Source organism: Cydia amplana, chromosome Z, assembly GCF_948474715.1.
Source record: "Cydia amplana chromosome Z, ilCydAmpl1.1, whole genome shotgun sequence".
Lineage (NCBI taxonomy): Eukaryota > Metazoa > Arthropoda > Insecta > Lepidoptera > Tortricidae > Cydia > Cydia amplana.
The window spans coordinates 22,304,698-22,332,588 of NC_086096.1; the positions used below are offsets into that span (position 1 = coordinate 22,304,698).

At 37.8% G+C, this 27,891-nt stretch overlaps 4 protein-coding genes across 4 annotated transcripts; 2 read left to right on the top strand and 2 right to left on the bottom strand.

The window, feature by feature from the left end:
* Positions 1-642: 642 nt before the first annotated feature.
* LOC134661663 (uncharacterized) lies at positions 643-7,653 on the bottom strand. Its single transcript, XM_063517815.1, has 3 exons — positions 7,405-7,653; positions 1,342-1,515; positions 643-1,175 (listed from the first exon to the last, which is right to left on the bottom strand). Exons 1-3 carry the CDS (start codon positions 7,469-7,471, stop codon positions 1,087-1,089), a joined length of 330 nt encoding a protein of 109 aa, XP_063373885.1. The 5' UTR covers positions 7,472-7,653; the 3' UTR covers positions 643-1,086.
* An 850-nt stretch (positions 7,654-8,503) lies between these two features.
* On the top strand, positions 8,504-11,129 carry LOC134661064 (probable ATP-dependent RNA helicase DDX23). Its single transcript, XM_063516962.1, has one exon. The coding sequence runs from the start codon at positions 8,612-8,614 to the stop codon at positions 11,078-11,080; it is 2,469 nt and encodes an 822-aa protein (XP_063373032.1). The 5' UTR covers positions 8,504-8,611; the 3' UTR covers positions 11,081-11,129.
* A 3,708-nt stretch (positions 11,130-14,837) lies between these two features.
* Positions 14,838-18,964, bottom strand: LOC134660782 (MICOS complex subunit MIC27). Its single transcript, XM_063516571.1, has 5 exons — positions 18,776-18,964; positions 18,482-18,648; positions 17,011-17,120; positions 15,840-15,975; positions 14,838-15,094 (listed from the first exon to the last, which is right to left on the bottom strand). Exons 1-5 carry the CDS (start codon positions 18,934-18,936, stop codon positions 14,922-14,924), a joined length of 747 nt encoding a protein of 248 aa, XP_063372641.1. The 5' UTR covers positions 18,937-18,964; the 3' UTR covers positions 14,838-14,921.
* A 1,007-nt stretch (positions 18,965-19,971) lies between these two features.
* LOC134661046 (exonuclease 3'-5' domain-containing protein 2) lies at positions 19,972-26,381 on the top strand. The gene is made up of 10 exons (XM_063516945.1): positions 19,972-20,210; positions 21,351-21,507; positions 21,856-22,056; positions 22,458-22,705; positions 22,890-23,039; positions 23,563-23,765; positions 24,588-24,750; positions 25,215-25,373; positions 25,983-26,147; positions 26,286-26,381. The coding sequence occupies exons 1-10, from the start codon at positions 20,020-20,022 to the stop codon at positions 26,359-26,361; spliced, it is 1,713 nt and encodes a 570-aa protein (XP_063373015.1). The 5' UTR covers positions 19,972-20,019; the 3' UTR covers positions 26,362-26,381.
* Positions 26,382-27,891: the final 1,510 nt, after the last annotated feature.

The following is a 27,891-nucleotide window of genomic DNA, read 5'->3' on the forward strand; positions in this document are numbered from 1 at the left end:
TTGGCACGACAGCAGAACACGATCGGCCTCTCAACGTGCGTGGCGTGATACAGACCTACACATCACATGCGCGCCGCAACCTACAATTGCACGTTCATGATTTTAAACAATAATAATAATAACTGTAGAATCTCCAGATTCAAGTTACATTAAGATCCTATAGCAATTTGAAGATAAGTTTTACTACGGTCCTTACTGTTTTGAGGCACATAGTCATCGTAAGTCATAAATGAATGATTCATTTAAACTGTGACACTAATGTACTGCTGCCAAAATTTATTGAAAATTATAATACAAATAGTTATAATATATAACAATAAAATAAATTCATTCTAGCATTTCGTGGTTATCGACACACTATTGTGGTCTATTGAACAACATCATACATAACACGTAGTTAGTGCCTCAACATGCAGCCACACCACATAAATATAATCCAACTAACTTATAACTAAAATCACACTGAATGGATAAATAAAAATAAAATTGTACTTTTAAGTTAAAATCTAAGAATAAATAATATTTAATAAATTAGCCATTATTATGTGCATTTGGAACAATAAGGAACTGGAACATTTTTCCGACCAGCGGGTCCGTCATATGATTTCACACAAGAATTTAATCTGATAATACAGTTACTATCAAATTACTTTAAAATAGTATCATGCATATATATGTATTAAAAAAAACACTTGTACCCTAACCTATAAATTACGTACGATTAAAAGAGTTACAACATGAAACAATTGCATCATAAGTTGCATACTACGTTAAAAACATTTGTATAACCAATGACAATTTAAAACATTAAAGACCAACATAAATAATCTTCATATAAATTAGTTGACTGTTTTATGATATGTCGATTATATTATATCCGACAAAGTGCCCACCTAGTGTTATTCCGTCGCTCAGAACTCTGCAATGCAATAAGTCGCTACAAACTACTACGACTTATTGGCAAACCTTCCTAATAAGCATGATAAGGCTATGTCCTCATCGCTACACTAGTACCTGATTGAGATTGCTCTAGCTTTGGGTAAGTCCCTTAGCGTCCACATGGGACTCTTGACTGAGGAACGCAGCTCAACTGCAGTCTTTCTTGCCCATCGAATCCTCCTCCTTGCTTATTTCGAGTTCTGCTTTAGATGAACATGGCTGCGGGTTGTCTGGATCTGAAAAGACAACCATATAAAATGAGTACAAACATCTGTAACAGAATACAAATTTATCTGTCCAGTAATAAGTCAACAATTAAAATCTTATTTTGATTAACAAAATATTTAAAACGGGATGAAACGTTTAAAACGTTCCCGGGGGGCAGGTCTGTGGTTTAGTTACCGGTAGTCGCGAGCTGCTGTAGCCGCGAGGGCAGGTCGGCCGTGGTGCACTCGGCGCCCTGCGGGTGCAGGATGTCGGGCATCGCGTTCCGGCGCCCCGTCCTGCCAGTCTCGAGAAATTCCTTCGGAACTTCCTCACTCTTTCTGTCTTGCATAATTGCCATCATTCTCAGACCTGAAACGCACAATAATTTACTTTATTTGTAGAAATTTAAATAACCCATATTAGAGTAGGAACCAGATGTATTTTCTACACTAAAAGGGATCTTGTAATATATAGGTATTATATCTGTATATATACATACACATATATATATATACAATAATATGTTTGATAGATAAATATGAATGTTGGAAACATAAATTAAGTTCTCATCAATAATTTACATTTAGATTTGACTGTTAAGTGGCAACCGACAACATCCAACGATATGTACCTACTATGATGAATGACGATGTACAGTCAAGGTATTAAGTGACGACACGGATAAACTGCCTCAAATATGTAGTGGCAATAAGGTCGTATATACAATGTATCTTTGGCACTTTATCTGTCTCAATATTTAACACCTTGACCGTACTTACTATACAACTTAGAAGATGTATTCGTATGCAAATTGAGGTAATTCACCAATCCAAGAGACCATATAAGGTGATTAAAAATATCATAATCTACATACCTAAGTACTTACTATTCAAACTATGCAAGTATGCATAACTAAATCATTCTTACAAAACAATTAATATAGGTTCACTGCTCAGGAGCGGTGAGCATACAAAAATACTGTATGTACTATTTCTAAGGTTATACGTACTTTATCCATGTACTTAAAATAATTTTAGCGTTCAGTACCCGGTAGTGCTATACCTACTAAAATGACAGTTCAATTGGCCAATTTGCTTCCCCCTGGCTTCCTCAGACAAGATTGCACCAATACCAATCCTATACTAAAATAAAATGACACCTCGTTTGGACAAATTGGCCATATCAAAATGTAATTTTTATAGGTATCTGAAATATAAAAAAACCGGCCAAGTGCGTCGGGCTCACGTTCCAAGGGTTCCGTACCAAGTCCGACTCACGCTTGGCTCCACATTTCTAATAGGTTTTCCTGTCATCTGTAGGTATGCCTATTTTCTTGAATAACTGCTAAACTATTAATCCTAAAATTATAAAAAAATATATTTGAGATTATTACAATGAGCTCTTTCATTTGACATGTAACACGATATAGTTTGAAAAACTTTATTTTTAAATTTTCTCATTTACTCCCCTAAAATGGCCCCCATGTTTATAATTCATTTATTTACGTTACGTGTCTGTCTTTGGGTCGCTAACTTACATCACAAACTTACATATATGTGCCAAATTTCAACTTAATTGGTCCAGTAGTTTCGGAGAAAATAGGCTGTGACAGACGGACGGACAGACAGACAGACGAGTGATCCTATTAGGGTTCCATTTCCTTTTGAGGTACGGAACCCTAACAAGGTTAAACAATCTGTACATTTCATGATTTCATCCGCCTTCATCTGACCGTTTTAAAATATATTTTTGGTAGCTATTTCTTACGATAAGAATTAAATAATATTTTGAAGTTTCATACATAGCTATAATCAAAAATATTTTTCAATAAATTATTCGTTTCCTGGCTTTAAGGTTTTTGCACCGTAAATTTAACTACCTACTCAATAAAAGTAGGTACCTATAATTTTAACTATTTTAAGTGATAATATCTGGGAGACCGAGCTTTGCTCGGAAAACATATAAAATCTCAAAAATTAGCGTTTTCCCAGAGATAAGACCTAGCTAGATCGATTTTTCGCCCCCGAAAACCCCCATATACCAAATTTCATCGAAATCGTTAGAGCCGTTTCCGAGATCCCCGAAATATATATATATATATATATAAATAAATAAACATATTATGCAAGAATTGCTCGTTTAAAGGTATTCGATTATGATATTATAATGAGAATAAATATATTTTTCAGATTTGACATCTACGTGACCCACGGAGGTATGTCTCAATTAGATGCACAACAAATTTGTTAATCCCAAAATGTAGGCAAAATAGTTGCTTGGGGTAATATTTTGCCATGTAATCATTTAATACAAATTCTTTAAGTTGACTAACACTAGTAAAGGCATTCGTTTCTGTTATGCTAATTACTAGACGACACAATGTCCAGCAGAACATGCATTCACATTAACTGGGATAATGACTACTTGACAGAACAAAACAATGGTGTGATGAAGAGCTATTCGTGTCACAAACATATTTATGTGAAGGTATACACGAAGCATCTCCTGCGTCATTATAGCTCGGAAGAACTCGAGCCGAGACAATAATGACGGGACAATATTATTGTTGTTACCAGAATCCGCAACCGAGAAGCCAAATCTGTGTGGCACTTGTACTGCCTGAATAACTATGTAGTATACCTGCACAAATTGCTATGGATTTTTTTCAAATATGTTTCCGTCACTTTTGTTTGTGTTATTTAAGGAAAGTAAAAAAGAGGCAACACTAATATTTCGGCATTCCGGATGAGGGTTTCTTCGCGCCTTAAAAGTAAATCATCATCATAATTGGCCTTTGCGTTTAAACTTTATTTCACAATATAACAAATAGAGTACAAATGGCGGACTTAACGCCTTTCTCTACCAGTCAACCATCAGGCTAAACAGAAACAGTAGTAGGTGCAGGCATTAAACAAAAAAAACAGGCCATGTGCGAGTCGAACTCGCGTTCCAAGGGTTCCGTACATTAAGTCCGAGTCACGCTCGACTGCACATTTCTAATAGCTTTTCCTGTCATCTATAGGTAAAGAACTATTTTGGTATTTTCTTAAATAACATCTTACCTATAAAAAAATATTTTTGAAATTCTCAAAATGAGCTCTTTCGTTTGATATGTAACACGATATAGATTGAAAAACTTTATTTTTTAACTTTCTCATTTACCCCTCAAAAGTGGCCCCCATGTTTATAATTCATTTATTTACGTTACGTGTCTGTCTTTGGGTCGCTAACTTACATATGTGTACCAAATTTCAACTTAATTGGTCCAATAGTTTTCGAGAAAATAGGGTGTGACAGACGTACAGTAGACAGACGCGCAGAGACTACAAGGGTTCCGTTTTTTTCCTTTTGAGGTACGGAACCCTAAAAAAGAACAGTCTTGGTTTGAATAAGACAACAATTAAGTGAGAGTAGAAATTCATATAGTGGATCTATCATTTGCGTGCCATCTATTTTGTATTAAAACCTTGTGTTTACATTCACTGTTAGTTAAAATATCTGTTAACTCATGATAGTCCGCACCCTTGGATATTATACTGCAAAAATGACCATCATCATCTTTTATTTTATTTTATTATTCTTATGCAGAATTTTTGGGACTTAGAGGCAGAGATGGGCAAAATTTATTCGAATGACGAATAACGAATAAGAATAACAAAATTTATCGCGAATGACAAATAAAAATGTCGGATGATTATTCTTATTTGAATAAATCCGCGAATAATTTATTCGTCGAATGAATTGCCACGAATAATTTGTTTATTCGAATACCTTATTAACTTTTCACGGTTCGGAAAGATTGGCAACTGTGATATGCAATGCAACTACCTAAATATAAATGAGTTGTGAGATTTACTCTGAAGCAAACAACTGGTAAGAAAATTTGGTGTTCTCACTCTTTTATTATACAGCTATCTCTTTCTAGGTCAGGCCAGAAAGTTACTAACTTTGTGTGTGAGTAATTCGTTGTTCACGCTTATCCTTTTTTTATTATACTACCTGGGCTTATCTTTTCACCCTTAACAATCTTTAACTTCTGAACAAATATACAGTAAAAACAAGTCATATGAAACGTGATATTATTCGTGTTGTTTATTTAAATGGAATAGGCCAAAAATTTTAAATATTCTTCGTGGATTTATTCGAATGAAATAACGGATAAATCATTCGTCATTTGAAAAGTGGTCGAATGATTCATCCGCGAATGAATTATTCGCGAATGAATCATCCGCGGTTGAATTATTCGCGAATGAATCATCAGCGAATAAAAATATCGTGAATTATTGTTTATTCGAATGATTATTCCGATAAAAGTTTATTCGAATGATGCCCATCTCTGCTTAGAGGCAACGAGGCTTGAATTATATTTTTTTAAACCTGGTGCGTTAAAGGGTTAGGTAAATTATTTATATTTCAATATTACTAACTTGTAAGCAATTTTGTCCATATTTACTTATTGTTCTTAAACTTTCTGTTGGCCCAAATTAAAGAGAATATGTATAGGTACCATGTTTTATATAAATCACTAAACTTCATAAAACAAAGTCCCCCGCCGCGTCTGTCTGTGCGTATGTGTGTTCGCGATAAATTCAAAAACTACTGAACGGACTTTCATGCGGTTTTCACCAATAGAGAGATTATTGAGGAAGGTTTAGGTAAGTATATAATTTGCTAAGGTTTTGTGTTTGTGCCCGTGCGAAGCTGGGGTAGGGCAGGTCGCTAGTAATTGACAAAAAGTAAATGTGGTGAGGGGGGCGAAGTGCGCCTGCTGTGTGAGTGCGCCTACCTTCAAATAAAAATAAAAAAATATTTGGGGGACATCTTACAACTACTCAACCTCGATCAACCTAGCCCCAACCTAAGCAAAGCATCTACTATGGGTGCCAGGCGACGATATACATACTTATATAGATAAATACATACTTATATAGATATAAAACACCCATGAGTCAGGAACAAATATTTGTGTTTATCACGTAAATAAATAAGCAGTTTTCAATATTTTTAAAGGTAAGGCTTAGAACGCCGCAGGCGCATTTCGCCCCCCTCCCCCTCACTTGTATGTATTTATGTTTGTTACTATCCATCTAACAATACTTTTAAATAATATTATGCTTGCAATTGCCCAATCATGTGTGTTGCGACTGTGTCATTGGGCCCCATTTTGATGTAGGATCAATCACATTATGCACACATAGAATTCACACCTCATGCTTTTGCATAGCTCACCAAAATATGTACACCCCACACTCCTCCAAACATTTGTGCAACCATACAGCAACTGCCAAATACATTTTTGAATTCATTCACTAAACAAGTTTTGCTCAAAATCATGAATAAATGTCTGGCGGCCTTTAAAGTTTAAACATTTTCAATCTCAGCCCATTACAACCAACATTACCACAATTGGAAAATGTTCTAATATGTTGTTATTGAGGACATTTAAAGTAATAATATGACACTCAATCAAAAGAAAACTTTTGTTAAGGCTAAGTAGGTATATATTTATTTAAAAAAGTTCCTAATGCAGCTGGTGTAGACAAAATCTCATTAAAGTTCTATTATTTATGTTTTAGTACTGAACACTAAAATGACCTTTAAGTCATGTACCTAAAATATTATACAAGTAGTCTAAAACATGCATAATGAAAATTAAACAAAAATACATGCATAGCATAGTTTGTATTCAAAATAACAAACTTTACCATAGGTATGGTTTAACTTATTACAAAATACCTTTGTGAATACAATTCTGGACAAATGTAGGTACTTAGTTTGAAGACTCACTGAGGTCTTATTATTAGGAAAGGAATAAACATGTCTCTATGTACATATATAATTATGCAAGTAAACAAGCAGAGTAAGGAAGGTGGGTGGGTCAATAATAAATATAGAATATATCCAGATGGTGTACCATTTCATCCCAGAGAGTCTTCAGCAGTGAGTGGAGTGACACCTCAACTGCTCCCAACTTGAGTTAAGAGACCATCACTCTATGCACATCATGCACCTCATGATCCTGGATCAAGTCAAGTTAATTTGTTAGTAAGTCATTATTAACTATCAAGGCATCCACGTTACAAGGGCCAAGGTATTTAAGTAGCTGGATATTATTTAAATATATGTAAGTTTTGAGTATGGCTTTGCTTCTTTTATAAAATAAGCTGCTCACTACGTAAATGAAAATCATCAAGCAGAAATCAATACCCGCGGTGTACGAGAGTGAAAAGCGAAAACTAGCATGCGATATTGGAATACCTGGCCGAGTCTTCATACGATGGCCTCTCCTATGCTTACTCACGCGTCCGGTGCGAATTCCGGACATTACTCCTTATTACACTCACAACGTCTATGTATTACTGAAAGTGACTTATAGCAAAACAAAAAATAATATTGATTCGAAAATTGTGAATCTCACTATCTTTGTAATTGTTCAGCGCCGTCACAAAGGTTGTGACAATCAAAATTGCAAGTAAAAAATATTTCTAAATAAATACAACGGATTATAATGTAATGGCACTAACCTCTCTAACTAAAGCTAACTTTGCATAGAAAATCCAGAATCTGAATTTTAGTATTCACCACGTTACAAACGACTATGCATGCAGCACTTGCACTATGAAAAAAGATAGATTTTAGATGAGATGACATGACATGGATGACATTGACAAGACATTTTTTTGTAACCTTTTTTTTGGCTTGCTCGTTGCTAGTCTTTAAAGTGGTAGCATGGTGGTAGCACACTATCAGTGCGACAGTGTGTTAGTACTATTAAAGCCATAACACATTACCGCACTGTTCAAAGTCACGGTGCGCCGCACCAAAGAGTAAAGTAAGTATAACGCCGCAATCACGTGAGAGCGAGAAAGAGATATCTGTTTTTCGCTCTCACTTATGGGTGCGGCGCACCAAGGTCGCGATGCGGTGCGACAGTGTGTTAAGACTTTTATGTTGGTCCTTGCGAGTTGATCTATACCAAATCTATACATGCTCTGTACGTACCATGAATCTAGTATAACTGGATTGGGCATGAGTGGTGGGGATAACTGACAGAACGGGATAGTCATATGTATCTTTCAGTAGGAGTAGCAGCGAAAGCGCTATTATTGTTTGTCCTTGTCACAGTCTCACATCTTGTTTTATTCCCCACCGTAAATTGACCACCGTGATTGGTCGAATTCATTTGTTGCCCACCATAATGCGACGCTATGATTGGTCGAATTTATATGTTTTGTCCCTCACGGAGGCACGCGTAGACCACTTCTATAGGATGCTACCTTCTATGGTACGTACGAAGCGTCCATGTTGCGCCTGTTCTGTCAGATCAGAGTGAGAGTACTACTACTGCATTGAGGAGTATTACAGTACTGATTTCAGTGATTATTTCACAACTATTTGGTTATTTTCGTGATGTGATCAAAGTTTCATGAGATAACGGTAATCGCGTAAATAATTTTTACTAGAAATGGTTCGGGAAAGGAGCCCGGATAGGCGCAGGTCGCGATCTCGGGAGAGACGTGAAAGAGAGCGTTATGACGACCGCGAGTCTCATCGTGAAAAGACAAAACGTCGTGAGAGATCTAGAAGTCCCGCAAGAAAAGATCGCGATCGCTCTCGTAGCCCCACCAGAAAAGATCGTGCCCGCTCGAGGAGCCCTAATAGAAAAGATCGCGCGCGATCCAGAAGCCCAAAGAAACGAGACGCAAAAGAAAAGGAAAAGGAGAGAAGATATGAAGATAAAGACAAGCCTAAAGGTAAAAAAGACGACGGTAAATTGAATGAAGATTCTCAGGAAAATAAACAGGAGGAAGAAATCCCAAAACTAGTCAAACGTGAACCATTGTCTTTGGAAGAATTACTGGCTAAGAAAAAAGCTGAAGAAGAAGCAAGGAGTAAGCCAGTTTTTCTAACAAAAGAACAGAGAGCTGCACTTGCTCTAGAGAGACGTCGGGAACAAGTTGAGGCATTGAGAGCTAATGTGGCTAAGCCTACTATAACGACTATTGACCTTACAGGGCCCTCCAAAAAGGATGAAGATAGGAAGCACAGGGAAGATAGAGAGCGTGAAAGAGACAGGGAGAGAGAACGTGACAGAGACAGAGAGAGGGAAAGGGACCGTAAGTATGATGAAAGAAAGTCAACAACAGATCGTAGAGATGACAAAAAAGAAAAGAATGAAGAATATGGTAAAACCAAAGATAAAGAACGGGAAGAAGAAGCCATAAAGGCTCGCTATCTCGGCATTGTGAAAAAGAAGAGGAGGGTGAGGCGACTAAATGATCGCAAGTTTGTGTTTGACTGGGATGCTTCTGAAGATACATCAAATGATTACAATACTTTGTATAAAGATAGACATCAAGTGCAGTTCTTTGGTCGTGGGCACATAGCTGGTATTGACATTAAATCACAAAAGAAAGATCATAGTAAATTTTATGGAAATCTTCTTGAAAAACGTAGAACAGAATTAGAAAAAGAACAAGAGAAACTTCGTCTCAAAAAAGTTAAAAAGAAGGAAGATAAACAAAAATGGGATGACCGACATTGGTCAGAGAAAGATCAAGATGAAATGACTGAAAGGGATTGGAGAATTTTCAGAGAAGATTATAACATTACTCTCAAAGGTGGGAAGATTGCGAATCCCATCAGATCATGGAAAGAAGCTGGTTTTCATAGTGATGTCATGGACATCATTAATAAGGTGGGATACAAGAGCCCTACACCTATTCAACGTCAAGCCATTCCTATTGGTTTGCAGAACAGAGATATTATTGGTGTAGCTGAGACGGGTTCGGGTAAAACATTGGCATTCCTGATACCGTTGCTAACTTGGATTCAGTCCCTGCCCAAGAATGAACGATTGGAAGATGCTGATCAAGGACCTTATGCTATTATTTTAGCACCTACAAGAGAATTGGCACAACAAATAGAAGAAGAAACAAATAAGTTTGGAGTGCCCTTAGGTATCACTTCAGTTGTTGTTGTAGGAGGCCTGTCCAGAGAGGACCAAGGGTTTAAGCTCAGGTTAGGCTGTGAAATAGTCATTGCTACACCTGGTCGACTCATTGATGTATTGGAAAATAGATACCTGGTTTTGAATCGCTGCACTTATGTTGTATTGGATGAGGCTGATCGTATGATAGACATGGGCTTTGAGCCTGATGTACAGAAAATTCTTGAATATATGCCCGTGTCCAATATTAAACCTGACAGTGATGCAGCTGAAGATGCTTCTGTATTACTGGCAAATTATAATTCCAAAAAGAAATACAGACAAACTGTCATGTTCACAGCTACAATGCCCCCCGCTGTGGAGCGCTTAGCCAGGAGCTATCTCAGAAGACCAGCTATTGTCTACATAGGATCTGTAGGAAAGCCAGTTGATCGTACAGAACAAGTTGTTTACATGATTGGTGAAAACGAGAAGCGTAGGAAGCTGACAGAGATATTGCAACGTAATGTTGAACCTCCAATAATCATATTCGTGAACCAGAAGAAAGGAGCTGATGTTTTGGCTAAAGGTCTCGAGAAGCTGGGCTTCAACGCTTGCACGCTACATGGGGGGAAAGGCCAAGAGCAACGTGATTTCGCTTTGGCAAGTCTTAAGAACGGAACTAAAGACATTCTTGTGGCAACTGACGTTGCTGGTCGTGGTATTGACATCAAGGATGTTAGCATGGTCATTAACTATGATATGGCCAAAACGATTGAGGACTACACACATCGTATCGGCCGTACTGGTCGTGCCGGTAAAACCGGCAAAGCAGTTTCATTTGTGACAAAGGAAGATTCAGCCTTATTCTATGATCTTAAGCAAGTACTACTTCAGAGCTCCGTTTCTACATGCCCACCAGAACTGATGAATCACCCTGAGGCTCAGCATAAGCCTGGCACTGTGGTCACTAAAAAGAGACGGGAAGAAATGATATTTGCTTAATTCAAGTATAAATTATGGATCATTAAATAAAAAACTTGGTTTATGATTATGGCGATGTTTTATTTCAATGACACTGAGAGACTATCTTAACTAAATACAAGTACATTTCTTGGTTATTGTAGTTGTAGCAAAGATTTCCTCGTCACAAATAGGCCGTCATATGTAACTGAAACAGAAGGTTTTAATTATAAATGAGCAAAGCAACACTGTCTATCGGTGGACCTTATGCCTTTTGTACGATACAAATTTTGGTGTGTCATTCAGCGCTAATCACTATACGTTGTGATTTTGCGTCTACGAAGCATTTTCGCTACATACCGGGAAATCCATGTTATCGGCCACGCCCGTAGCTAGGTGGTGAATGTATAATTTTTTTGTAGTTCCATTATTGATGGTCAAGGATGCGCCTTACGGGCGAAATGAAGTGGGCCAGAAAAAAACTGTTAGTCATATCATACGGAGTTTGCATAATATAAAAGTTTTTTTGTTCCTAGGATGGAGGGTGGCCAGTAGCCGTAAGCGATATCTATGCTTGATATTAGCTTCCGCCTTCCGCATTTTCAGACCAAGTGGTATCGAAATTATACTAAAGTTTGTCAAAGGACTGTCTCATTTCAAACATAGACAGAGAGAATCATACTGTCTGTTTCTTACACTAGCACTAGCACCCAAAAGAAAAGGATGAGTAAATTTTTTTTTGTTATTATTTACTGACAATTTGGTTTGATTAACTATAGGTACTTGTATTTATTATTTAAATGTAATTACAATATTACAATGGCATAGACATAAATATTTGTTAATAAATTACTATTAATGTTATTTTCTGATCAAAATGTAAATGGCGCTAATTCTCTTACCGTCAAAATATGTTCTTTTGTTTGACTTTCCTCATAGTCGAAATGAAAAGTAGTGTTTAACTCGGGTAAAAGTAACAATCTCACCCTCGAACTATTAGCGCACTCACTTCGTTCGAGCGCGAAAATATCTCGTCTCGGGTGATATGGTTCACTTTATACCCTTGGTTAACAACCTTATTTAGAGGATACTAATCCGTTAAACTAGTGGCTCTGTGAGCTGTAGACCCCGCGAGCAGAGTTTAAAACTGAATAAATGTATGGCAAAAAATTAAATATTTATTAAAATATAGTACATGTAATATAAACAAAAAATTAAAAACTACATAAAGATACAACCAAAAATTAAACGAATACGCTTAACCCGCGCTTGATAAATACGAAATTTTTCATTTATCAAAAAAAAAAACAACTACGAAATTTAAATATAAAAAGTTATGTAGCAGTATACAATTACTGGGGATGGAACCAGGGACCTCCCGATGCAAACAAAAAAAGCGAACGTTTGCAAAATACGCCATTATAGTTCTTAATAAAGCTGACGAAATTTAGCTACTGATTCTCAACTAAAACTAAATATCTAAATACCGCCAAAACCAGCGATACAAATTTTCTGAATTTTTGGCCATTTAATCTATAAACATATCTCAAAAAGAATAAACTCTTATGATACCGATACGACTATTTGTTTAGGCGGGAGCTATCACGACTCCGCCATTTTGAAAAATTTCCAAAAACCGGATCGACAATTTTTTTTTATTTAGTCATAGAATTCGGTCACAAAATTTCACGAAAATCGGTTAAGAATTGCGACCTGTAGAGGAGAACATCCGGACATACAAAAGCAAAATGCCCGAGTCAAAACGTAGACCTTCGCTACGCTTCGGTCAATAAGTATTATCTATTACTTCATGCACTTTAGGTAGATAGGTACTCACTTTTAAGAAAGGGTGTCTTTAAAGAAACTGAAAGTCACCCGTTGTTGGTAGGCCTTAAATGTATTTCGTAGCATTAAGGCCTACGAATGGTACCTATGTTAGCTATGTTAAAGATCCAGTGGCGGATTTCCCATAAGGCACAGTAGGCTCGAGCCTAGGGCGGCGAGATATTAGGGGCGGCAAATTGTGGCAAAAAATCGCTGATGATAACAAGAAATAACACAAAATTATTCATATACCTATAGGCAACGAATTCTCAAAAAAAGGTATAGAGAGAAATGCTTGGAACACAATTTTTGACTTCGTATCTTTGTTTGAACTACTTAGGAGGTGAACATATCAAAAGTCCCCGGCCGTAGCTAATGAGCCGGGGAAAGAGGGAGATTTGAAGGTCCCTTTTTCGGTATTTCGCTTATACTTATCTCGGAAACTATGCGTTCTAACGACTGATCATTGTACAAAATGAAAGCTGATTAAATTTGCTACAAGTTTTATTTAGTACAGTTTTTCGATATCATAAGCATCAGCAATCATTGCCGTAGATAAATTACAGTTAAGTCGATCAGCTGATGCTTTTCAGCCATCTTGGCGCGAACTAAACTGCGAAATCACCGAGAACTTTGCGAGTGTGGAGTCATACGTCAACGTCGCGATATATTCGCTCCGCGAAGTCGTGCCGCGATTCACGCGCAATAGTCTGAAGGGGGGCTTGTATAGGGCCCTCCACACTCGTGCACGAAGCCGCGAACGCGAGTGTGGAGTGGAGTCAATTTCGCAGATCTGCTACACTGAAAATCTTTCGGGTTCCTTTCCTCGTGAGCACTGTGAATAATATTGATGGAAATTTAATGCAAAATTATAGACATTCAAGAGCGGCTTTCTCAAAAACTAAACAAGATACCTATCGAAAAACTCGACTGTATAAAACTTGTAGCAAATTTAATCAGCTTTCATTTTGTATAATGATCATGTCACAAGGACGCATAGTTTCTAAGATATTATAAGCGAAAAACCGAAAAATGGGACCTTTAAATCAAACCCCCCACCCCCGTTCAAGGGTTACGGCCGGCGACTTTTGATATTTTCACCTCCTAACGAGTCCAAACAAAGTTACTTAGTAAAAAATGTGTCCAAGCATTTCCCTCTATACCTTTTCGTTGCCTGACCTAAATGCAGTCAGTATGATGGGTGCTGATAAGATCGTTTCAGCATTCATCCCAGAGAAAGCAAGAGATACATAGCTAGGGTAAACCTGATACTGAAATTGAGTGAGTTATGTGCGGTTTTGTTGGAAGGCGATTAATCATGATAAATCTCTAGAAAATGGAGTTAAAAATTAGCTTTAGCTTGCGCTTATATAGAAATATGAAGAGTTGTTATGCTTCTAGCACGTTAGGTATCCTTTATTATTAATGTCATATACCTAATTAAAACTAAACTAACTAAAAGCAGACGTCAAAGTAACGAATACTGAAGGCAGTAGTAATGAACATGAATGGCTTTAGAGCTTTATAGTATAGTCGTTTATAAACAAAGCCTAGCGGTCGAACCACCAAACCGTGGGCTCGTGTCCGCTGACCGCCTATGAGTATCAAACCTTCAAAATGAAACGCATTAAAAATACTTCATTAAATTACATACAATAAAGTAGCAGAACTAGAACCAATTTATCTATTTTATATATGATTAGTCTGTAGATATTATAAGCAAAGTAAAAGAAGCAGACAGATACTATTCGTGAACTGGTTTTATTACCACATTATATAATTATGTTTTCTATAAGTTGTTATAAAAAAATCGCCACAGCGTAAACCACGCATAGCACAAACGCAACACAGCGATATCAAAAAAAAAAGATGATAGTTAATTGAAAGGAAGCATATATGAAAACAGCGTGAGCCTACCACTGTGTCATAATAAAATATAGGTACCTAGTCATTAACATAAATAAAACCAGAAACATGAAAAAATAACACGTACAAGTTTTAATAACAAAGCAAAATACCCATTTTCATGCTTAAATTGGTACTTGACTGAAAATTCCACCTAATTATTTTTTTCTGTTGCTTTAGGATCAGCTGCTTCCTTAGTGGGCGGCGGCATGACGGCCTGCTTCACGGACGAAGCCACTGAGGCGCTCAAGTCCACAAACTCCGAAAAGTTTTTGGGAAACGACAGCTCAGGGAAATGAACTTCCAGTTGTGGGTCACCTGGCTTTACTACACAAACAATAAAAAATACATTGGCTATTATAATATACAGGGTGGCCAACTTAGAGGTATACAACTTTTTTTGCCGCCATTTTATTTTGGCGGTAAGTATGACAGTTATTGCATGAAAATTAGTTTGTGTAGATACGGCAAATTTATTATGGAGCGTTTTACGACGGAACAACGTGTTTTAATCATTAAAAACAATAGAAACATTAAAAATAACGTTTCCCGGTCGATTAATTTCGATAAACTGTGACATTGACTGGCCCCCAAGATCGCCTGATTTAACAGCTCCTGACTTTTTTCTGTGGGGCTATCTAAAGGGACTTGTCTATGCTAATAGGCCAACGAACCTTCAGCAATTAAAACAAAATATTTGAAACACTGTCGCTGAGATAACGCCAGAAATGTGTGAAAAAGTGATGAAAACGCGATGAAAAGGGTTCGCATCTGCCATGCTGCTAGAGGTGGACATTTGTCTGACATTATTTTCCATGTGTAATTGCTGACCCTACATATTATATTTAACAAGGAATACTTAATATTTTTTATGTTTTATAGAATAAAATTTCAAAAATAAAGTGTATACCTCTTATTTGGCCACCCTGTATTAAAAATTTTTTTAAAACATTTTTAAATATATAAATGATATAATTCTGAGAAAGTACTTGAATGTTTGTAACAACTAAATTTAATATCACTTAGTAGGTAAATAACTATATATGTATTGTATATGAGAAAAAACAGTTACCTCCATACAGAAAGTTGTATGCAATGTTGATATACTGTTTTGCAAGTACTCCATTGTTCTTGGTAAACTCTTTTGTTTCCTCGGGGAAGCAAATCATACCCATGGCTGTGGTGCCCAGGCCGGCATAGAGGACTTTCTGGAACAAGTTACAGGGACATGTAAGATGGTAGGTTGAGGTTTCTACGATGCTTAAGGCTTGAAAAGAGGTACCGCTAGTCTATTCAGCCCACCTGTACAACAAAGCTTATGTATTCTTATTAGTTTGCATTATTGGACGTAATTCAAGGAGAAGGTTCCCATCAAATTCTGGGAATAACTTAATGTCAAAAACCAGTTATTCATTTAAATTTTAAATTATATTTTTTTGAGGACTGAGCTTTTTTGCAAAAATACGTCCAATTAGCGTTTTATTATTAGTCTGTGCGTCAGTAGGGTCTTGGTGAATTATGATTGTATTTCGATAGGATTTCTGTGGCTTGTAGATCTACCTATTGTGTCTATTTCCTAACAACATTTGGAGTCCTGGCAGAGGTGCGTTTGAACGTACCAGATCGGTATGTGTGGCGGCGGCGGCGGCCGAGCCTGAGCGCCTACCGCGAACCACGTTCGACGTGTTGCCTCTCTGTCGCACTTGTAAATTCTTACGTAAGTGTGACAGGGAGGTAGGTTCGCGGTAGGCCCTCTGTAGGCCGAGCCGCGCGCTCGAACGCAACTCCTTCGCCAGGCCCCCTTTACGCGCGCAATTCGAACCCCTAATCGAGTAGCGATTGAGTTAGATTTGTTTTTCTGTTCTTTGAACGAATTCACAAAGGCCACTTTATATGTTTTGTGTTACTGTAATTTGTAATAATGTACCTATGTTGTTTTTTTTTCTCTTGTGTGTCAAATTCCATACTGTCGAATTAGGATACCTAGCCTGTAACGATGGTTGTGTGTATGTAAATAAATAAATAAATGTTACCTTAGTTAGTATGACCTGTCATTTGTGTAGCAATGCTAGCTTCTATTGTCTCTATCTACACATTATGATTTAGAATTTTACGTATCAAGTGTTTAGGGGATGTGTATGTTCGGGTTCCGGAAAAAGACCCTATATATTTTCTTTGTTTGTTTTGGACCCATAAATAAAAATGCTAAAGGTTTGTTTGGTTAGTAACCAGTGATTACTTACCCTTATTATCCCTCCTCGAAGTCCAAAGATGAATCCCGTGAGGCCGCCAATAATCACGGCACCGCTGCGAACCTGCTTATTTTCCTCTTCACGGAGATATCTAACAATCCCTGAAATCAAATAGGACCTGTGTAAAATAGTTATTTTCGATACAAGTGCGAAAAAGAAGAAATTCGAAACGAGTGGCGATAAATTAAAACACGACCGAAGGGACTGTTTTAAATCGACACGAGTTGCGAATTACCTATTCGCACGTGTATCGAACAACGTTTTACAGTACATATGGCACTTTAAAGTTTCGATATCGCACGAAAAGTGCTATTTTACGCACTAGAGTAGCCCCATATGTACGAAGTGAAAAGTAGAGTGTATAACTCAGGCATAATGTCAATTTTTATCCTCGACTATAGTGGTCCTCACTGCGCCTATAAATTGTCTCGGATATAAATGTTTTATGCCCTTGTTGTACAATCTACTATTTTATAGTCAGTAAGGCCGCAGACTGCACGCACATGAGTGATGGTGCAGGCAGCAGAGCGTTGCGAGTGAGTGATTGATTAGGTACTTTACTGCCAGTTGATATCATGACATTTAAGGAGTATGAAAACTAAATCTTCATTGTTTTTTCTAGAATGTGTTATTAGCATCATAATATGGGGGCACAGCGCCGTGCCCCCCCAAGACAAGACAAAGTGCGTTGCCTATCTTTTCTCAGCAAGTTCCGTCGTATTTTGAACCCTTGGCTTCGATAATGTTAGAGAGCTGAAATTTTTGAGATACCATGTAGTTCGTAGACATATCAAATGAATTAAGTATAATGTAGAATTATTTTATCTACACTCCCTATTGTAACATATCACATAGGTCATTGAGCTAGTTTTCTTCCAGCTCTAAACCTACATTGCTGGACAAATTTGGACTTATTGCAATCCTTAATGTCTTAAAAATATATCTAAATCTAAAAAATACAAAAAAATGATATTTTGCAAGTCGCAAATTTAAAATGATATATAACTTGCTAATAATGCATCAAGTGGACAAAAACTAAAGCATGGATGGAAAACAAGCGCAATGACTCTACTAGTCATTTTTAATGTGGTTCAGATAGAAGTAGAGTTAACTGGGTAATTTACTTGTATAGCCTCCTGAGCCCCACTTGTCATTTTTGCAGTCCCACTTGTCATTTTTGCAGTTTTGAATTTGGAACCTTGTACCTATTTTATTTTAATCCAAAATTTGATTTGGATTAAATCCTTTATAAAGGCCTCAGGGACTCAGGAGGATAGTCAGCAGCAGAAGTTGCTAAGTGGGCAAGGTGGTCAAAATTACCTCTACATGATCTTATTCTCTTAACAATAAAGTCGAGTCAAGATCATTTTGAACACCTCGCCCACTTAGCAACTTCTGATGCTGACTGTACTTAATAAAATGTTCTTTGAAAGTTGATATCATAATACATAGTACTTCTTACATTGAGTCCTGTCTTGGAATTCATTAAAGTTGTCATGCACAGCGTTGTTGATGGAGTCCGTGTGGGCCCACACCGTCTGTATGTGTTCGCGAACCACGCGCACGGGACCCTGGAGGGCGGTCCTTATGTAGCCAGATTTCTTTGAATGTCTTTTGGCTTCTTCAAATCTGGTACAACAAACAAATATCGTCAGTCGATAAATATAACGGATGTAAACTTATTTCTTGTTACCTGTGTATATAATCAATTTCACAGGATTATATAACAGGCGCTAGTGTCCGAAACAATACATACTCGGCGTATTCAGCATGAGGTGCTTCATAAATTGGTAGTTCTGAGGGCCTCATTGGCGCAGGCCTCGTTGGTTCGTTTGGCTCATTCTTAACTGGAGTAGCAGCATTCACCGACGGCATCATAGTAACCAAACCTGAGCCTAACACGACTGCACGCAGCATCTAAACAAAATAGAATTTTAAAATAATTTACAAACATGTATGTTCTACAGTAAGCTTATTGTAAAAATATTTACCTCTGTAAAGTTTAAACTTCTATTAAAATTACATATATACTGCCGATAAAAAATCAATTTATAAGTAAACTTGCTCAGCTGCTCGGAATGATCCGATCCGACCGATCCGGATTGACATTGACAGTGACACTGATAAAACATATCTTTTTTTTCAGCGTCTTTCTGACCAGGCTAAAGCACTAAGTCATACTACCAGCGGTGTCCAGACGGGATGATCAAATCGACCGATTTGATCAGAAATGAAATTGGCGTCAATCACCAATTTAAGATTTATGGTGATATTTGAGCCCTCTAAAGCCCCCTCCACACTCGTGCGCTAATCGCGGCGCGAAGCCAACTCCCTTAAAAAAAATAATGTCTCTGGTTTTTGGCTTCCAATTATTGGGTCGGGCTTTCTCGACCTGTACCAATAATGCACAGCCCAATATTTGAAAGCCAAGGGACTCAAATTAGTGGACGCGAATTATGGGAATTTTTATTGCCTGAAAAGAGTGGCTTCGTATTATCGACCCGGACCAAACTTGCGCGGACCGAGAATGCTCAACGCAATAATTCACGACCCAATAATACGCGTCCATCATGGACGCCAATTATTGGGCTGTACATTCTTGGGTTGAGCATTATTTGGTTGTGTATTGGCTCCTCTACACGATGGACCAACGCCGGCCACTCCAAGGGACGCATTTATGCGTTACAGGGAGCAAGTGATATTGATATCTCATTCTACCGCGTAGCTGCGTCCCTTGGAGTGGCCGGCGTTGGCCCATCGTGTAGAGGAGCCATATTGGTATTAGTGGCTCCTTGGTGGCTCGGGCTCCCTTCAATGACTTATTGATTATTGACTTGTGTTCACATTGTGTTCACCATTCACGTAGGTTGTAGATGTATTTTTTATATTAGACGTTGTTATTGTTTTATTTTCTTATTTTTCTATGACAAAGTTAACAACGTCTAAAAAGGGAATTTACTTGAATATGAAATTAAGTGTCTGGATGTTAAAACTTAAAATATGGAAGCGATCTTAAAACATAATTTTAGTGTAACAACCGTAATAATTACAGTATTGTCTGCGGCCGTTGTATATACTGTTTTAAAGTATAAACAGAGGATTAGAAAAGCTTCGGAGGCTTTCCATTATATGAATGTTTCAATAGTTACTAATGAAGAGGCATGCAATAGCGCGGTAACTATAATTAGAAGGTTAGTAATTAGTAAAATAACCTTATTTTTTTTGTGGATACTCTTATACCATGTAAAAAAAATGGAGGGATTAAAAACTTTGGACAGTTCGAACTACGAAGAGAAGGAATTGCATGAATTGCAGTGTTTTTAATTATTCATCTTCTAAGGGGAATCCCCTAAATAGGTGTTGAAATTTTGTATCTCGAACAACTTTTTATTTCGTTTGAGGGAGTTGCAACTTTGTAAGAAGACGTTGTGACCCGGACCCGGGTAATTGCACAAAATATCGAAGTGTATCCACAAGGACCCCCGAAAACAATAAGATAAGACCCGGTTGTGATACAAATGTATATCAAGTAACATATGAAAATAAACTCCAAGGAAGGGATTGTTCTTCAAGATGAAACTGATGCATGATCTGGTATATCTTTTTATCGAATGCACATATTCAAGCAGTTCTTTTATTTTTAAAATCTGTAATTATTTTAATTTATAATAAAAACACAATCCTATTACAATATATGGGCTCCTATGAGTTTCACAGAATATATTCCATAAAAATCTTTATCCAGAATTTTTGATAATCTTCACTCGCTTCATGCTACAATGCCACAATTGTATTTATATTTTCATAGCTGTTTTATTGCTCATTAGAATGTCATCTTACCAAAAACATACTTTTTGAAACTCTCTTCTACTTGAGATAGTCAGGAAAACTTTCTACTCCAAGCACTAAAAGTTGTTTTTATATAGGAAGCTTTTTATGTCAAAAAGTCTAATTCATCAAAGTTAAAACACCTCAGAACTATCTCAATCTGAATGCAATCAGTTTTTTTGGGTTGGGAAATTTGGTTAAGACTGTCAGAAGACCATGAAAAAAATTAAAATTAGGTACAACTGGTCTATTTTTACCACTGTACCACTGCTAGCCTACTGTAAAATATTTACGCCCAAAGTCACAGACATCCTAACTTTATAATATGTTTCTAATTTTACTATTATGTAGTTTGATAACCACAAATTATTAAGGCAGGCTTGAAAATGTATATTTATTTTAAAGGATTTACCGCATCATGCATGGCCAGGTTTCATCGTGTTACTACCTATGTCCTATGTACATATTTAGTTACTTCCACTAATAAAAAAAATGTGTTTCAGGAAGTGTTTGTATCATAATGCCATAGGATTTGACTGTGAATGGGTGACTGTGGGTCGCAAGAGACAGCCCGTCGCACTATTGCAGCTGTCTACCCTTGATGGCTTTTGTGGTCTGTTCCGGTTAAATCAAATGAAAACTGTCCCTAGCTCATTAAAAGTAGGAAACCAGTTGATGTTTAACAATAAGTTACTGTGTTGGCTATACGTAATATATTTTTATTAACTATATTGCTGATCATGTGACTGCTGGCTCATAATAAAAATCTAACTACCATTATTTATAGAATTGAATCAGGACTTAATCGCGTACACTTACTTTTATTATTTGCCTTATTATTTAGTCTGCCTGAGAACACGGACGTAATGTCACGTCCGAAACGTCAGGATTGTGCGAATTGTATGGTAATATGAATATGTACAGCTTTTCTTTAAAAGGGACAGCCATAGCATGCATACATAGTAATTAACATGTTTGTTACATAATAGCTAGTTACTCTACTTTTAGGCATTACTTGAAGATAACACCATCTACAAAGTAGGTGTTTCTCCTTCTGATGACGCAAAATATCTGTTCCACGACTGGGGGGCTAAACTAAAGAGCTCTCTCGACGTGCGCCACCTGGCTCGCGCCTGCGGGCACAGGGCCGGCGGTCTAGCGAGCCTCTCTGAAGCACTGTTGCAAGTCACTCTAGATAAACACTGGAAGGTAATAGAACACACTACATCCTAGAAGCTATGGTTAAAATTATTCTTTCTTTTACATAGTAAAGGTGTAACCCCCTTGCTCATTACACTCAATAGGTGCAAATGCAACTCATGTGGCCATACTCCTTCTATTGTTTGAAACATATTAACATGTGCCACAGTGGGAGTTCCGTGTACCAAGTACTTAGATTCCCTTCCTGAACTTAATCCACATCTTATTTATCGCAATAACAAAACTCACCTTCATACAGACAGGGCCCGGCACTGCTGGCAACAACAACAACTAACCATTATAATAAACTTTCTATATTAAGTACCAGTTTGTTATGTTATTTATTTTCTAGATCATTTGTAAGATTGTGCATCATAAAATTCATAAAAAATACCCTATATTTGTTACAGATACGTTGCAGTGATTGGGAGGCTGAGCAGTTGACAGACAGACAAATAGTTTATGCAGCGGCTGATGCACATGTGGCTATCAAAATATTTGCGAAACTAATACGTGAATATACTTGCAGGGCACGCGGCTCTTACTGGCTTACTGGAAAGACGAACAAACATTCACAACAAGCTGTTAATGATTTATGTCGGGATATTGCAGATGTTGCTTTTAAAACAAAGCATGATAGTAATCAGAAAACAAATGGGTAAGAATTACGTACCTACATATGTACATACATATATATATAATACAATAAGCCCTCATAAGTAGGTATTATTAGTAAAACACTATGCTCTCTTCTTTGTCATTCCGATGATACCTTTGAGCATTTTAATGTTGATATCATATTAAAATAACATATTTAACCTTATCAAATGTTCTATCATCAGGAAAAAGGATAAGATCGTTAAGAAAGAAGATATAGTATTGAACAAGAGGTACCCGTACGCGACGCGCACCAGGCCGCTGTACAACAACTGCTACCTACAGGCGCCCGATGGGGAGCTGCTCTGCACTTGTGACAAAAAGAAAGCCCTCTGGTAATTAAGCCCCATATCTCATGTCATGTCTCAATACCGTTTGACTCATACGGTTAGTGACCAGTCATAGTTTGATTATGTTGTCGTTAAAGGTTTAGCTGCTGCGTGCAACACTGGTTCCTATGTATCATGGTTACTCTGGTCGGTTCATAACTAAAAAATATACTTAAATTTAGTTTAAAACTAAGCTTCATTTACTAGAAAATCACAACTGTCCAAGTGGTCGAGCTGTAACTATTGTGTTTATATTGAAAAGTGGGTAATAAAATAGTAGTCGGCAGTTTCCGCTACGTAATACATATACGTACGGTCTACATCCCAAGGCGACTAAATTTGGGCCCCATAACCGGTTAAGAGTCAAGTCACCCAAAACAAACACTTATGTATTTATGTTTTGGGTGACGACTCTTCAAGACCTTCGTCAGTCCGCAATCGTAGCCTTCAAAGGGGCGGATGCGGCTCGCAAACCGCGGTTTACCGACCCCTGGGCTAATGGAAGGCTGCGGCCGTTTCGTTCGTGTAGGTACGTGGAGAAGGAGTTGGCCGCGGTGGTGAGCGAGGCGCCGCTCACGGTCCGGCTGCGATTCGAGCCGGCCGGCCGCTCCGTGGGCGCCGTGGGCCGCTACTACTGCCTCGCCAAGGAGAACAAGTGCGTCGTGTGCGGCAGCACCGACTCCTACATTAGAAAAAATGTCGTACCTAGAGAGTACCGAAAGTATTTTCCCGGTAAGTTCATGTGTTTTCTTGTCATTCGTTGCCATGGTTACGTTCTCTTGTGTCATTCTTTAACCTTAATTCTTTCCAAATAAAACATGCATTTTTGTAATAGTTATGAGCCCTTTTGATAATGGGCAATCTACCAACCAACTGTGGTGGTGCTACTATTGCCCCCTGGCAGATGGGACAGAACAAAAATTGTTGATCCACCCGTATATTCTGAAACCATAGTTTTAGTATTTTTAATGATTTTGGTGATTAGGTACCCAATTTACGAAATTACCCAAATAGGTACACCTGATATACCTACATAAAAAAATATAGGACAATATTTCACTAAAAAGGTTTATGATTATTTGGCTGAATGATAGTCTCACTGCCATGTCCAAATTGACTGTCGTAAACCGAAAAAACTAAAATTCGTAACGGTAAAGTGCAACATTTTAATGTGTAACCGATATTTGTTTTGTGATTTATTTCACAAAAGTATTAAAAAACCTCGTTTATTGTACCTATAGGTGCGCAAGTGTAATTATGTAGGTACAGTCTACAGAAGGCCTATCGCGAACACCGAGGTTTACAAAATGCGGGCATATTTCTGTTTTACTCCAATTAAGGCGTAATTAGAATGACACATAAATATGCCCGCAGGTTGCGAATTTCGGTATCGGCGGTAGGCCCTCTGGTCCCGTCATCAAGTGTCTTCTATGAGTCGTTGGTGACTCGTGGTCCTCGTAAATACTGACCTCACTTTTTGCAATTATTAAGTGTACTATTCCAACCTCATTTGTACATACAGGTGTGTGTAATACAGTACAAGTGTTATTTCAGAGGTGATGAAGGACCACTCGTCGCACGACGTGGTGCTGCTGTGCGTACGCTGCCACCAGCTCTCCAACACGCTGGATCTGCGCATGCGCGAGATGCTGGCGCGCAAGTGTCACGCGCCGCTCGCTAACGGCAAGGCTGTGTCCAGCTACGACTTCAATACCAAGTAAACTTTATGGTTCATGATATCCATACTAATATTATAAATGCGAAAGTGTGTCTGTCTCTTACCTCTTGACATTTAAACAGCTGAACCGATTTAGTTGAAATTTGGTATACAGATAGGTTGAGTCCAGTCCCGGGGAAGGACATAGGATACTTTTTATCCCAGAAAAAGGGGGGCTGGGATGGAAATTTGTATGAGGAATCGATAATCGCTGAACCGATTTACGAGTAGATGGAATTTGGTATGGAGATGTTGGGAAAGATATAGAATAGTTTTTATCCCCGAAATCATCCCTTAAACTCTTTTAAACAACGGTTGCATAAAATACTATTAAATGGTCTATCTCCCTATTCTCAAGTGTTATGAGTTAGAGCTCCGCCGATTCTCTAGTTGTACCTGCAATGCAGTTATCACACTCATGTGGTCAACATGTGATTAAGCTTTAAGCTTGGTGTTCGTTTCAGGAAAATACGTTCGGCGGCGCGTGCCCTGCTGCAGCAGGCCCAGTCGCTGGCGGAGGCGCGGCGGCGCGCGCTCGAGGCGGTGCTGCTGCGGCACTACCCGCGCTGCGGGGAGCTTACGACGGAACTGCTGGAGGAGGCTGCCGCCAGCGGCCCGAAAGCGTATGTATCTCACCCTACACCACGAAGAGATCCCTCAAAGGGATAAGTTCGCCTTTGTACTTATTACTATTTTTTTTTGTTATTTTTAATATGTCTTTTTGTACAGTAAAAAGTTTACTACTACTAGCATGAACCAAGAAAGTTTTCACAAAAACAGACAACTGCAGTAGAAATCAACAGTTTTGGGAATCTCTAAGAGCCACACATATGTTGTTTTCCGGAATCTAGGTAATCTTATGAGTGACTTATCGTTCATAAGCCGAGCGGGCCAGGCGGCATGCCGGCAGTTGTGTCCTGTGTGTTAGTCTTTTCACGCTCTAGAGAGCGTGCTAGAGCAACAAATGGCATATTAAATCTTAATCAAATGGAAGTCGGCCCTTGCGCACCCTGTGCCAGTCTTGTCCAAGACCACGGAGACAATGCCGCCGTCCTCGAAACGTCGGAGGTAAATTTAAAACTTAATTTTACGCGATTAAGTCCCGTAGTTGTGAAACTTGTAAATAATGAGTAAAAATCGTGAAACTCTAAATCAGGACTACGAGTAAACCTACTTCGTAAAAGCAGTAAGAATTTCCTTGTGATTAACATGACTGTATTTTAATTCCATAGCGCCATTAAAACGGAAGAAGAGAGCCACGGCATGAGAGTAGTAGAGTATCACCTGAAACACGAGGGTCTTCTGCGATTAGAGCAGTACTGGCGAGAACATTTCCTCACTACGATGGAACCACAATTCATGCCCGAGTTATGGTCTATCAAACACAATGAAGAAAGGTTAAAATCACAAGTTCTTAATTGTTACCTTTGGATGCTAATTCTTAAGTTTAAATAGATCTTCGTGTAAGATTTTCTAAAATAATTAGGTACGTCTTTGCTATCTAAATGTGGTAAAATTGTGTGTTACCTTTTCAGACTCCGTGTGAAACTGGACGAAGGACGTTTATCTCAAAAAGATTTGCAATCAATTGGACTCACGCCGTGGACGTAGTACAAGTTAAACTCACCTAATATCACATATTTAAAAAAAAGTACGCGAAAAAAGCGCGATAACCGATTTTTTCTAGACCTACACTTTCCCATTTTAGGGAATCGAAATGTTGTCTACTTATTTCACCAAGGCAATAAAACGGAATCGATTGACAACTCGTTCTTCAAAACCGGCTCATCGTCAGATTCTAGAATTACATAATCTTTTCTTACGAGTTCTCCGTAGTCGGGCAAAACCCCTACCTGGGCTATAACCACAAAAATCGAAGTTCGCAAATTGCGCGCTTCCTTCTCTGTCATTCTAACTATGCCTATATTGGAGTAAAAAAGAAAGATCCCCGCAATTTGCGAATTTCGGTTTTCGCGGTAGGCCCTCTGAACGGCCGATAAGCGTATTGTAACTCGTCGAAAACGATGCATGTAAGTAAAAAATGGAAATAAAATTTTGTTACTTATTAAATGTTTTATTTTACATAAAAATAAAAAATAAAATTTTACAACTTCCATAAATCATAACATATGGTAATCCGTAAAGTCCGTTTGACATTGTGGTTTGTGGGACATACGAGTACACGGTCCTAAAATATACCGACTAACATAATTATATTAATTGCGCACAATATTAACTGACGATTCTAGAAATAAAATACCCAATATATAAAGTTAAGAAGTCATGTTCACTGCAACTAAAAAACATATTGCATGAATAGCGACACAGTACAAAGCACAATACTTCACAATAAATTGAATGAATTATAGCAAACACAATGCTTAGGGCGTCGCAAGCTGCTTCACTCGATGTCTGTAGTGAGCAAGATCTAAAAGTTGTACACAAGTATGTTTAAATTTTTTGCCTTATTACAAAGGAGTAAGGTGCAAAAGTGTAAACATATTTGACGTCGACTGTTCAAAAAGTCTCGTTTGTAAAATGGATCCTTATCTCCCCCCTAGGCTCTTCAATCATGTTTGCTGCTAAGTGCAAACGTAAGATTAATGTTCAAGCTGGGTTTAAAATCAAAAAAGTAATACACTTACAACGATAATACTTATCACAATGATATTATAATATATAATCGCATAGTATTTTGTGCTGTCTTCGATATGGTTATACAAATAATATACAAATTGAGAAATAAATTTAACTCGTAAATCATTGATTATGTTACTACTTACTAGCGTTTGCTACAGACTATCAGCAAGTTGAGAAGCTAAAGACAAGCTTTACTTCAACCCCTTAGCCAGGATGTTTTCAAGATCGTCCGAATCCCAAGAGATGTTCTGCACATTTCTTCCGCGAAGCCCTGCTGATGGCAGTGATGCTCAAGTTCCTACAGGCGCCACTGATTCAATACATCTGTCCACACATTCATTGTATCTACACTTATAGTGTGTGTTTTAATAACAAATATGATCTTGTACTTTTATTGGGCGTGGGACAAAAACTGTTACTTTTTATTTTCCATAAATTAGGTAAATAAATAAGTAGCTTCAGGAAGATATAATATTATGTACTCACCTAACAGTGTTAAAG